Source organism: Oncorhynchus nerka, linkage group LG11, assembly GCF_034236695.1.
Source record: "Oncorhynchus nerka isolate Pitt River linkage group LG11, Oner_Uvic_2.0, whole genome shotgun sequence".
Classification (NCBI taxonomy): domain Eukaryota; kingdom Metazoa; phylum Chordata; class Actinopteri; order Salmoniformes; family Salmonidae; genus Oncorhynchus; species Oncorhynchus nerka.
Genome location: NC_088406.1, coordinates 48,185,645 through 48,197,851, shown reverse-complemented (window position 1 = coordinate 48,197,851; position 12,207 = coordinate 48,185,645). Strand labels below are relative to the sequence as shown.

The 12,207-nt window shown below is 45.5% G+C and overlaps 1 protein-coding gene across 3 annotated transcripts in view; it reads right to left on the bottom strand.

Moving 5' to 3' along the window:
* Nucleotides 1-12,207, bottom strand: part of LOC135559511 (spectrin beta chain, non-erythrocytic 4-like) — a 50,379-nt gene that overhangs the window by 23,395 nt on the left and 14,777 nt on the right. For all 3 annotated transcript variants that reach the window (XM_065024620.1, XM_065024621.1, XM_029673053.2), the window contains exons 14-16: nt 11,725-11,927; nt 10,920-11,010; nt 6,425-6,571 (exon numbers count right to left, since the gene is read on the bottom strand). In XM_065024620.1, coding sequence (XP_064880692.1) covers nt 6,425-6,571; nt 10,920-11,010; nt 11,725-11,927 — 441 coding nt within the window. The remainder of the gene's footprint in view (nt 1-6,424; nt 6,572-10,919; nt 11,011-11,724; nt 11,928-12,207) is intronic.

Here is a 12,207-nt window from a genome sequence, read left to right as displayed (position 1 = left end):
ATCATAGGTACACTTCAACTTAACTTTATGACAGACAAAATGAGAAGAAAAAAAAATCCAGAAAATCACATTGTAGGATTTTTAATGAATTTATTTGCAAATTATGGTTGAAAATAAGTATTTGGTCACCTACAAACAAGAAAGATTTCTGGCTCTCACAGACCTGTAACTTCTTCTTTAAGAGGCTCCTCTGTCCTCCACTCGTTACCTGTATTCATGGCACCTGTTTGAACTTGTTATCAGTATAAAAGACACCTGTCCAACCTCAAACAGTCACACTCCAAACTCCACTATGGCCAAGACCAAAGAGCTGTCAAAGGACACCAGAAACAAAATTGTAGACCTGCACCAGGCTGGGAAGACTGAATCTGGAATAGGTAAGCAGCTTGGTTTGAAGAAATCAACTGTGGGAGCAATTATTAGGAAATGGAAGACATACAACACCACTGATAATCTCCCTTGATCTGGGGCTCCACGCAAGATCTCACCCCGTGGGGTCAAAATGATCACAAGAACGGTGAGTGAATGACCTGCAGAGAGCTGGGAGTTTGATAGAGAGCATTTGGATGATCCAGAAGAAGATTGACATTCTCCCACACGGTCAGATGAAACCAAAATATAACTTTTTGGTAAAAACTCAACTCGTCGTGTTTGGAGGACAAAGAATGCTGAGTTGCATCCAAAGAACACCATACCTACTGTGAAGCATGGGGGTGGAAACATCATGCTTTGGGGCTGTTTTTCTGCAAATGGACCAGGACGACTGATCCGTGTAAAGGAAAGAATGAATGGGGCCATGTATCGTGAGATTTTGAGTGAAAACCTCCTTCCATCAGCAAGGGCATTGAAGATGAAACGTGGCTGGGTCTTTCAGCATGACAATGATCCCAAACACACCGCCCGGGCAACGAAGGAGTGGCTTTGTAAGAAGCATTTCAAGGTCCTGGAGTCTCCAGATCTCAACCCCATTAAAAAATCTTTGGAGGGAGATGAAAGTCCGTGTTGCCCAGCAACAGCCCCAAAACATCACTGCTCTAGAGGAGATCTGCATGGAGGAATGGGCCAAAATACCAGCAACAGTGTGTGAAAACCTTGTGAAGACTTACAGAAAACATTTGACCTCTATCATTGCCAATAAAGGGTATATAACAAAGTATTGAGATAAACTTTTGTTATTGACCAAATACTTATTTTCCACCATAATTTGCAAATAAATTCATTAGAAATTCTACAATGTGATTTTCTGGATTTCTTTTTCTAATTTTGTTTGTCATAGTTGAAGTGTACCTATGATGACAATTACAGGCCTCTCATCTTTTTAAGTGGGAGAACTTGCACAATTGGTGGCTGGCTAAATACTTTTTCCCCCACTGTATATTGCAGGGCCTGCAAAAACACAGGGGTCAAACTCTACTCCCAAAGGGGTTAAGGAAAGTGTGTGTGTGTGTGTGTGTGTGTACGATACGAGTCGTGGGATGCCAAGGACCTAACAGATGGAGTTGCAACTATAAAAGGCAGTGATTATGTTGTTATGGCATCACTATTAATGGAGTGTCAGGGTCGCTGCTGATAATGCTGAATGCTTTTCATAATATATAACCCTGAACACACACACACACGATGTACACACATACACTCTGAAACAAAAGAGAGAGAGAGAGTCACCTTCATCCAGGAGATCCCTATTATAATAATAGTGAGGGGTCTAGAGAATAGAAGGGTGAGATTCACATACTTATTGTAGATATGAGGCCAATTAATTATCTGAAAAGCGAGGGGGAAGGGGAAATAAGAGCCCATTGGGCTTTGGGTAACAATAGCATTGAGAGAAACAGCGGTAGGCCCAATTTGTAACAACTTCTACATACTGCAGGGACAAGCACTAGATCCAATGATTACAATCCCACCTGAAGCATGTTCAATTCTACACTTCCAAAATTAGGTTCGGCACCCAAAGACACCGGGTCGTTATCACATTGAACATCGTGTAACAAAAATGTCCATCAACTACGTTGTATTGATTTTCAGAATATCAAGGTGGATGTGGACATGGGTGTGACTTTCCATTTAGAAACAAGAACCCTAGCTGTAGATGCCATCTACAGACCCAGCAACTAAGGGGTAGCCAACTAGCCGTCTCACCTGCATCGGATCCCTGTAATTACAGTAGTGAGGGCATACATTTTCATTCTTTATCAGTGAAGTCATACATTTTCTGGTACTCTTCACACTAGCCCTTTAATACGTCACTTCCTGCTGGACAAATTACCTTCACACATGAGGTACGCCGGGAGGGGACAGGCAGTTGCCTGGCAACCACTGCAAGCGCGGCCGCATGTCCGTATCCGGCAAAGTTGCACCTTCCAACAGCTGCGGGCATGTGACGTCGGGGAATCCACCACGTAAAAATGTCTACCACCTTAGAACAGTGACAGTCACAGGGTAAGAGGGTCACCTGCATCAGAAGGCTGGTAGGTTCAGTAACACCAGAGATTCTAGCTGCTATATAGGCAGAGACTTCATTTACTTAAAACCTTGGAGACAGTCCTAGACCCTTTCATATATAACCAATTTGCTTTGGGTAAAATGTTCGATAGAGAGCACAGCTCTTGAAAATCCAGGAGGGGGGAAATAATGTTTCCCAGGACTACCCTAACTCAAACATTTAACATTTAAGTCATTTAGCAGACGCTCTTATCCAGAGCGACTTACAAATTGGTGCATTCACCTTATGACCTCCAGTGGAACAGTAGTGCATCTAAATCTTTTCAGGGGGAGGGGGGGTGAGAGGGATTACTTTATCCTATCCTCAAACCCATTGGGTTGTAAACACTAGCGCCGCCCCAACAGATTTATCACAGCTACAGCTTGCTAGGCCTGTCCCCTTGGGTAGTCTTAACATTGGCTATATGAAATGGATTCTTGCACCCACGTAAGACCACCAACTTGCCCTTTACAGAGGGCTACGTTCGCCTACGGCGATCTCAGTGCTGCCGTTACAGAGGGAAATCTATAGGCAGGTCAGAGTGTATCAACACAGATGAGTAAAATATATGAGACAGAATACCGGCGAAAACAGACAGTATTATAACCTATTCTGATATGGTTTTATAGACAAATGTCTGCTGTGCAAGTACAATAGAAAGTTCACATCCATGAAAAACATCATGAATGCCAAATGCAAAACCTCTCCACTGCTATTCAATATTATGGTATAGCCTACAGTATTAATATAAGCCATGCAGTGTAGGTTTAAAAATATATATATCGGAATAAAGGCTATTATTTCTAAAATACTAAGATCTTTCTAAGGCATATCTGATATTCATGTCTCAATCTGAGAACAAAACCATGGTCATTATCCTGAATCGTGAACAGAGATAAAACTCAATGTCTCGAGTTGATCTGTGTTTGAATTTGTCAAGCAAAGAGATATTCATGAACCTCTGTGGTTCTACACATGTCTGGATTCCAAGCTAGATTACTCCATAATATACAGTGCATTCTGAAAGTATTCAGACCCCTTGACTTTTCTCTAATCAATCTACACACAATACCCTATAATGACAAAGTGAAAACAGGTTTTTAGACGAATACATTTACATAAGTATTCAGACCCTTTCCTCAGTACTTTGTTGAAGCACCTTTGGCAGCGATTACAGCCTCGGGTCTTCTTGGGTATGATGCTACAAGCTTGGCACACCTGTATTTGGGGAGACTCTCCCATTCGTCTCAGCAGATCCTCTCATGCTCTGTCAGGTTGGTTGGGGAACATCACTGCATAGCAATTTTCAGGTCTCTCCAGAGTTGTTCGATCGGGTTCCAGTCCGGGCTCTGGCTGGGCAACTCATGGACATTGCCCTGAAGCCACTCCTGCGTTGTCTTGGCTGTGTGCTTACAGTCATGATCCCTTTGGAAGGTGAACCTTCGCCCTAGTTTGAGGTCCTGGGCGCACTGGAGCAGGTTTTCATCAAGGATCTCTCTGTATTTTGCTCCGTTAATCTTTCCCTAAATCCTGACTAGTCTCCCAGTCCCTGCCGTTGAAAAACATCCCCACAGCATGCTGCTGCCACCACCATGCTTCACTGTAGAGATGGTGCCAGGTTTCCTCCAGGTGTGACGCTTGCAATTCAGGCCAAAGATTTCAATCTTGGTTTCATCAGACCAGAGAATCTTGTTTCTCATGGTCTGAGAGACCGTTGGGTGGCTTTTGGCAAACTCCAAGTGGGCTGTCGTACCTTTTACTGAGGAGTGGCTTCCGTCTGGCCACTCTACCATAAAGGCCTGATTGGTGGAGTGCTGCAGAGATGGTTGTCCTTCTGGAAAGTTCCTCCATCTTCACAGAGGAACTCTGGAGCTCTGTCAGTGACCATCGGGTTCTTGGTCACCTCCCTGACCAAGGTCCTTCTCCCCCGATTGCTCAGTTTGGCCGGGCGGCAGCTCTAGGAAGCGTATTGGTGGTTCCAAAATTCTTCCATTTAAGAATGATGGAGGCCACTGTGTTATTGGGGACTTCAATACTGCAGGAATTTTTTTGGTACCCTTCCCCAGATCTGTACCTCGACACAATCCAGTCTCAGAGCTCTACGAACAATTCCTTCGACCTCATGGTTTGGATTTTGCTCTGACATGCGCAGTCAATGGTGGGACCTTATGTAGACATATGTGCCAAATCATGTACAATCAATTGAATTTACCACATGCGGACTCCAATCAAGTTGTAGAACCACCTCAAGGATGATCAATGGAAACAGGATGCACCTGAGCTCAATTTCGAGTCCTATAGAAAAAGGTCTGAATACTTAAATTTGCAAAAAAAAAATAATATTTAACTGTCTTCGCTTTGTTATGTGTGTAGATTGATGTGGATTTAATCCCTTTTAGAATAAGGCTGTGATGTAACAAAATGTGAAAAAGTCAAGGGCTCTGAATACTTTCCAAATGTAGTGTAAATATATTTTCAATCATTTTCAGATTTGACAGATATCAGGCAACCCCCATACTCTCTCACACAAACACACAGAGCAGGTCACCAGTTGGCATGGCTTCAGATGAGACACATACACACAGTAGGGCTATGCTACGGTGTGTTTAGGGTGTCTGTCGCAACATGTTTATTCTGTTTTTCCCACCAACGTTATGCCGGGGGCCCTGGGGGAGAAAACTGTGTTTCTGTTTGGGTACACAGCATCACTGGGAGGACATGTGGCTTATCATACTGTACCTAGAAATAATTTACTGTAAGAGGAGCTATATGCAGATAACATTCTTCTAATTATTCTCCTGAGCTTATCGGCATGCCCATGGGCGCGCCTCCAAGCAATCGTTCCCTTGTACAGTAGCTGCAGTAAGCACTTTCCAATACCACTCCAGTATCTATCTACGCAGATGACCTGAATTTTGTATCTATAATGGATCGTACCCCTTAGACTCAGCCTGGATGACGCCACTGCATTAAACTTCTGTATATACTTAGGCCTAAATGGCCTCCACGTTCCCATACTGACAGTGTTCAGTGAAAACGCTCGCTTTCCCACTCAACTTCATGTGCACCTAGTGCAGCCCTGTTCCGGTTAGGAGGAATAGGCTGGATATAACAGGGTACAATGAGCCACAACCGAGCCAGTGGGTGTCCTTGTGTTACTTGCCTAAAGCAATTATCCCACTGATGTTACAGTTTGTATCAATCTGATAGGGCAGGCAGGGCCCATAGATATGATGTGGTGATGTGACCAGTGGAGATTTCAGGCAAAGCTGTTCGTGGTGAGCTCATAGGCACATCAGGGAATCTCTGGTTTCACCAGAGCTCTTAGAGACGATTCACTGACATTCAACCATCCACTCGCAGTGCCCGTGATTGTGCTTTTATTCAACTAACGGTAAACCAAATGACAATTCTCGGCCAGTTTATGCGTGTTTTCTGTGTCACACTCCAAACAGGCTTAGAAATCATGAATAGCTAAATAAATCATATAAGAGCATATAAAAATTGTTATGAACCACAAATATTGCAGGTACTATTGTTAGTTGATTTATATACAGTATATACAGTATGCTGGTCTGATCACATTGTAACAAGGAACTTTGTATTTCTAACCTACAAAACAAAAGACGTAGTAAAGAATGAGTTGACACCAACTCACCCTCCCCATCCCCAACCACACACCCAAAACTCTGCCACCCCCAACAGAGCAGCCAGCTCAGTCTCCCCCTCCCCATCCCCAACCACACACCCAAAACTCTGCCACCCCCAACAGAGCAGCCAGCTCAGTCTCCCCCTCCCCATCCCCAACCACACACCCAAAACTCTGCCACCCCCAACAGAGCAGCCAGCTCAGTCTCCCCTTCCCCATTCCTGAGCATCAGCTCATGGTAGATACCCACCCCCAGCCTCTGTGTGGAGCCCCAGCGGTAGTGTACTCACCCTCTCGATCTTCTCCAGCCACTCCTTGTTCTGGGCCAGCTCGGCCATGAAAGCCTGGTGCTTCAGCCACTTCTTGTGCAGCTTCTGCGTCTCATCGCGGGACGTGTCACGAGCCATGAGCATCTTCTCTGCCACCCAGTCTCCAAGCTGAGGGACAAGGGACAGAGCTGTCAGTACAGGGTGATCATGCCACTCAATGCATTTGTACTGTCATCTAGTTGGACAATGTAGGCTACTAACAGATGGATGCAGAGTAGCATAGATGCACACATACATAAGAGACACACACACACACACAATACCTGTACAAGCACAAACAGAGACGTATTCAGGCTGAACATATGACCATAGTCATGTGAAAACCTAAGAGATAAATGCAAACAAAAATGAACACCCATGGAAATAATAGAAAAGCAATCATCCAAAACACATGAACACAGAGACACACACACACACACACACACGAGGTCAAGCACATGCATATTAAACACATACGGCAGACACATGAATGCAGACACACGTGTTGTACACACAAGCATACACATGGTAACAGCAATTCCTTCACATGTACACAGAACACACATAAGCACACGTCAACACAAGCACATAATCCATTGGCACATTAGTTATAAAAGCAAGCTAACCATTACATTTAGGGCCAAACATACAAAAGGACTTGCAAATATCCCTGCCCATTCAACATCATCAGTACAAGCAATATCTCCATCGCCTGCCTGCCACCCACATATTTCCACCCCCATCCTCTGAACTAGTCTCTCTCGTCCTCGACTGCTAGTCCCCTGAGATTTAACGGGAAATCGGTTCCATTTACCGGCAGGCAGCGTTTAACGGGAACGACTCATAGAGTTGTGATGGGTGGCGGTACGTATCCACATCCTCGACCTGCCCGTCCAGGTAGGAATAAAGCACAAATCCCCACAGTCAAAGAGAGATGCTGCAGGAATCAAAACAAACAAGCAGCAAGGCAAAGCTGCTCCCCCCCCCCCCAAAAAACCCCCAGATAAGATGACGTTGAGGCTGCACTAGCCCCTCTGCTGCTGCGTTGCCGTGGCGCGTTGCTCTGGCTGGTGTGTTCAACCCAGAGAGAGGGAGATAGACGAGAAGGAGGCGGACCACTGACAAGTGAGAGAGAATGAGAAATGGAGAAATGAAAAATCTCCCCAAAACAATAAACTCGCAGGCTCCAGGAGCAGGTTTGCCCGTCCCCATGAACCCTAGAGGGAGGGAGGAAGGAGGGATTAGATGCGGGAGGGGGGCCGGCGTTTGATAGTGTCAAGGGGGGGGGGGGGGGGAGAGATTCTGCTCCTCTGGCTCCTCCAAAGAAATCCAGACACGAAATCCAGACACCTCACGACTCCCTCTATCACATTCCTATTGTCTTTCTTCTCCACCCCCAACCCCAACCCCCACCCCTTTTGCCTGGCTCTCTCTCGCTCTTGGTTTGTCCCTCTGCTGCAGTCCTTGCCTCTTCCAGGTGCACGCGGCTGTATTCCGGGCTGTCACAAGCCCCAGTATCTCCGACCCTGCTGCTGCTGCAGTGGCTGAGCAGTGCGAGGTGATCGAAAGCTTGCACTGGATCGAGCCATCGAGGGAGAGCCAGCGAGAGAGCGAGCGAAAGAGGGGGGGGGTGAGCAGCAGAGAGAGAGAGAGAGAGAGAGATCCTACGCTGTTGTGAGGCGTCACCAGGGAGAATGCTCTGCACTTGAAATTACATCACTGAGTGGGGGGGAGGGGGGTTGATAGATTTACTGCTCTGCTTTCGTTTAAAGGGTCCATGGTATATTCCTCTCCGACGGCCCCGCTATTGTCCTCAACCTCTTAGCATCCTACTCTCTGGAGGCGGGGACCACCCCTGGATGCTCCCCTCCTGACCAGAGAGGTCAGTTGGGTCACAGGCAGATAAGCCCCCCCTGGGACTCCAAATGAATTCTACCCATGTGGAGTCTGGGAGGCAGCAGCAAATGGACTCCAGTGTATAACTGCTATTAGAAATGATGAGCCTCTGCCTCCAGTCCACAGTCAGGTCAGATCAATGTGATGTGCCACTAGAGATCCTGGGTTCGAGTCCAGGCTCTGTCACAGCCGGCCGCGACCGGGAGACCCATGGGGCGGCGCACAATTGGCCCAGGGCCGCCCGGGTTGTGTCAAGATGCAGTGCATTATGTCAAGAAGCAGTGCGGCTTGGCTGGGTTGTGTTTCGGAGGACGCACGGCTCTCGACCTTCACCTCTCCCGAGTCCGTACAGGAGTTGCAGTGATGGGACAAGACTGTAACTACTACCAATTGGACACCACAAAATTTGGGAGAAAAAAAACATTACATTTTTTGGGGGGTCATGGTAACAACCAACCACTGGATGTGCATCAACCCTTTTTTTCTCAAGCCAGTACAGCTGTATCATAAGAGTGAAAGTTAAGAACACACTTCTGCACTTTCTTACAAACTGTCGCAGTGTGTGTCATTCTCATTCAGTAGGCCACACACTGGAAGGGAAGCCTTCTACCACAGATACACACTCCCTATACCCTGAATTAATGATATAGGGAAGTGGTGGTGAATTATTCAACGCAGAGAGAAAAACAGAATAAAGCTCTGTGTTAGATAGGGTAGCTCAGGGGCACACTATGAAACCCTTTGAACAGGTGATATATCCAGTAGAGGTCGGCCGATTATGATTTTTCAATGCCGATACCGATTACTGGAGGACCCACAAAGCCGAAACCGATTAATCGGACAATTTTTTTGTTGTTGTTGTTGTAATAATGACAATTACAACAATACTGAATGAGAACACTTATTTTAACTTAATATAATACATCAATAAAATCAATTTAGCCTCAAGTAAATAATGAAACATGTTCAATTTGGTTTAAATAATGCAGAAACAAAGTGTTGGAGAAGAAAGTAAAAGTGCAATATGTGCTATGTAAGAAAGCTAACGTTTAAGTTCCTTGCTCAGAACATGAGAACATTTGAAAGCTGGTGGTTCCTTTTAACATGAGTCTTCAATATTCCCAGGTAAGACGTTTTAGGTTGTAGTTATTATAGGAATTATAGGACTATTTCCCTCTATACCATTTGTAATTCATTAACCTTTGACTATTGGATGTTCTTATAGGCACTTTAGTATTGCCAGTGTAACTTTTGAAACTCTATTAGCACGCGCTAACTAGCCAGCCATTTCACTTCGGTTACACCAGCCTCATCTCGGGAGTTGATAGGCTTGAAGTCATAAACAGAGCAATGCTTGACGCACAACGAAGAGCTGCTGGCGAAACGCCAGAAAGTGCTGTTTGAATGAATGTTTAAGCGCCTGCCTCTGCCTACCACCGCTCAGTCAGAAACTTAGATACGTGTATGCTCAGTCAGATTATATGCAACGCAGGACACGCTAGATAATATCTAGTAATATCATCAACCATGTGCAGTTAACTAGTGATTATGATTGATTGTTTTTTATAAGATACGTTTAATGCTAGCTAGCAACTTACCTTGGCTTACTGCATTCGCGTTACAGGCAGTCTCCTTGTGGAGTGCAACGAGAGAGAGGCAGGTCGTTATTGCGTTGGACTAGTTAACTGTAAGGTTGCAAGATTGGATCCCCCGAGCTGACAAGGTGAAAATCTGTCATTCTGCCCCTGAACAAGGCAGTTAACCCACCGTTCCTAGGCCGTCATTGAAAATAAGAATGTGTTCTTAACGGACATGCCTAGTTAAATAAAGATTAAATAAAGGTGTAAAAAATATATATAAATATATAGATCGGCAAATCTGCACCCAAAAATACCGATTTACGATTGTTATGAAAACTTGAAATCGGCCCTAATTAATCGGCCATTCCGAATAATCGGTCAACCTTTTAATATCCAGGTTCGGCACTGGACACTGAATATGGCTCTTCTGACACATAGGCACACAGCACAGCTTAAACATGGCAGTCAAAGTCATGTCAATCATAGCAAAGCATCATCTTCCTTTACAACCAAATGACAAATATCCACCGACTATCAACTAGGTCCGCCTCTCTGAAGGGGTTTGCAGAAGTTGACTGTCCAGTCCGAAAGATCCAGCAGGTCAACAACGACAACTAATCACATCAAAACCTCAGAAGAGTCAAGTTCGTCTGTCGCTCACATCCCCAAGTTAATCATCTAACACAGCAGCCGGCTGGCTCAAATCATTGAACTTACATAGACAAAGAAAAACATGTTGTCAACCCTGATATAAAGATTGAGGAAGGGATAGACCCCACCACAGGTCTGTCAGATGTCATTCAATTTCAGCTAAGCAGAGTTTTAGTATATCACTGAAGGATCCAGCAACACAATATCCATCTGGAGGTTTGAGCCTGACCCCCTGTGGTCCCAAGCAAAGCCATGTACAGCACAGCTCCGAACACAAGCCCTTTTTTTAACCCCTACATCCTCCCATTGGTTATTCCATTGATATGCCAGCGTTTCATGTTGTGTCCTACCTCGTGGCAGTCCTGTAGTAATCTCTGGAGCCCCCACTGGCCGTTGAGCCTCTCCAGCCACTGTTGGGCCAGCTCCCGGTTCTGGTTGCCTCTGTGGAGGAGAGAAACATAGAACCATTCATTCACACAGTGCAGCAATCACTCTACTGGTATCTGCAACTGTAACTCCATGTATGAGGTTGGTGGCTTTGGTGCAGCACACCGAGCAACAGTGAGTCCATTGTAAAGATGAGTCGGCCAACGGCCTCATCTAAATATCTCCCTAACATGTGGTCGCCCCATGCTATTGTTGGCGTGGAGGCTTGAATACGGGTTGACTAGGCCCCTCCTCGCCTCACCCATCAGTATGAATGTCATGCTCTGCTGTTAAAAGAAAGTATTAACAAGGGGAGTTTCTTTTCGGTTGCTTATGCTTTGTCTCCTCGTGTGTACCATTGTGTTAGTGAGGCCCACCTGCTACCAAAGACCACTGCATTATCACCATAGTAATTAACTCGTATTTCAAGGATGAACAGCATTTTCTATTTCAATATCCATAGAGTATTCAAATATGGTGTTGTGCCCCTGCTAAGTGACAAGTGACACATCTACCTATACCTCATGCGTTTCAGACTTGACCACAGCCCCCCCGTATAAATAAGGACAGGTGAATCTTCAGTCATTTATGGGTCGAACTAGCCTCCCATTTCATCTTCATGCCCCTGTGCTCTTCTAAACATAGCCAGAGATGTTTAAGAAAGATTGTAAAATGGCTTTGCTATACATTCGCATGGTCAGAGTGGAACAATCCTATGTCGCCACCCACCTGTTAGCGAGGGTGTTCACACGCTCCCTGATACGGTCCGAGTAGATGTTGCTCTGGCTAATGAGGCTCTCTCCGGCCTCGATGACAGCCTTGATGCGATGCAGGTTGAGCTCCATGGTGGTGGTGAAGTCCTTGTGCTTCTTGATGGCAGCCTCCACCGTCTCCACCGTGGCGGGGAGCTCAACGTGGGCCAGGGCCGACTCCTGGTAGGGGGACGGGGAGAATGGACAGAGTCAGAACCACACGTCAGTGACGAGTTTGTAAATGTCCAAGAGATTAGAGGGAATAGAGTGAAAACTGAGAGAGAAAATGGGAATATTACTGTAACAAGCCCGTGTGTAGTATGTGCTCGCAGACATGGGTGTGATCTCATGGCATTTTAGCAATAACTACATTAGCATGTTTAGTACATGCAAAGAGGTGCAGATTATATTTCGCTGAATGATAAATATGCTGATCTCTAAGGACTATAATGAGGTCAGG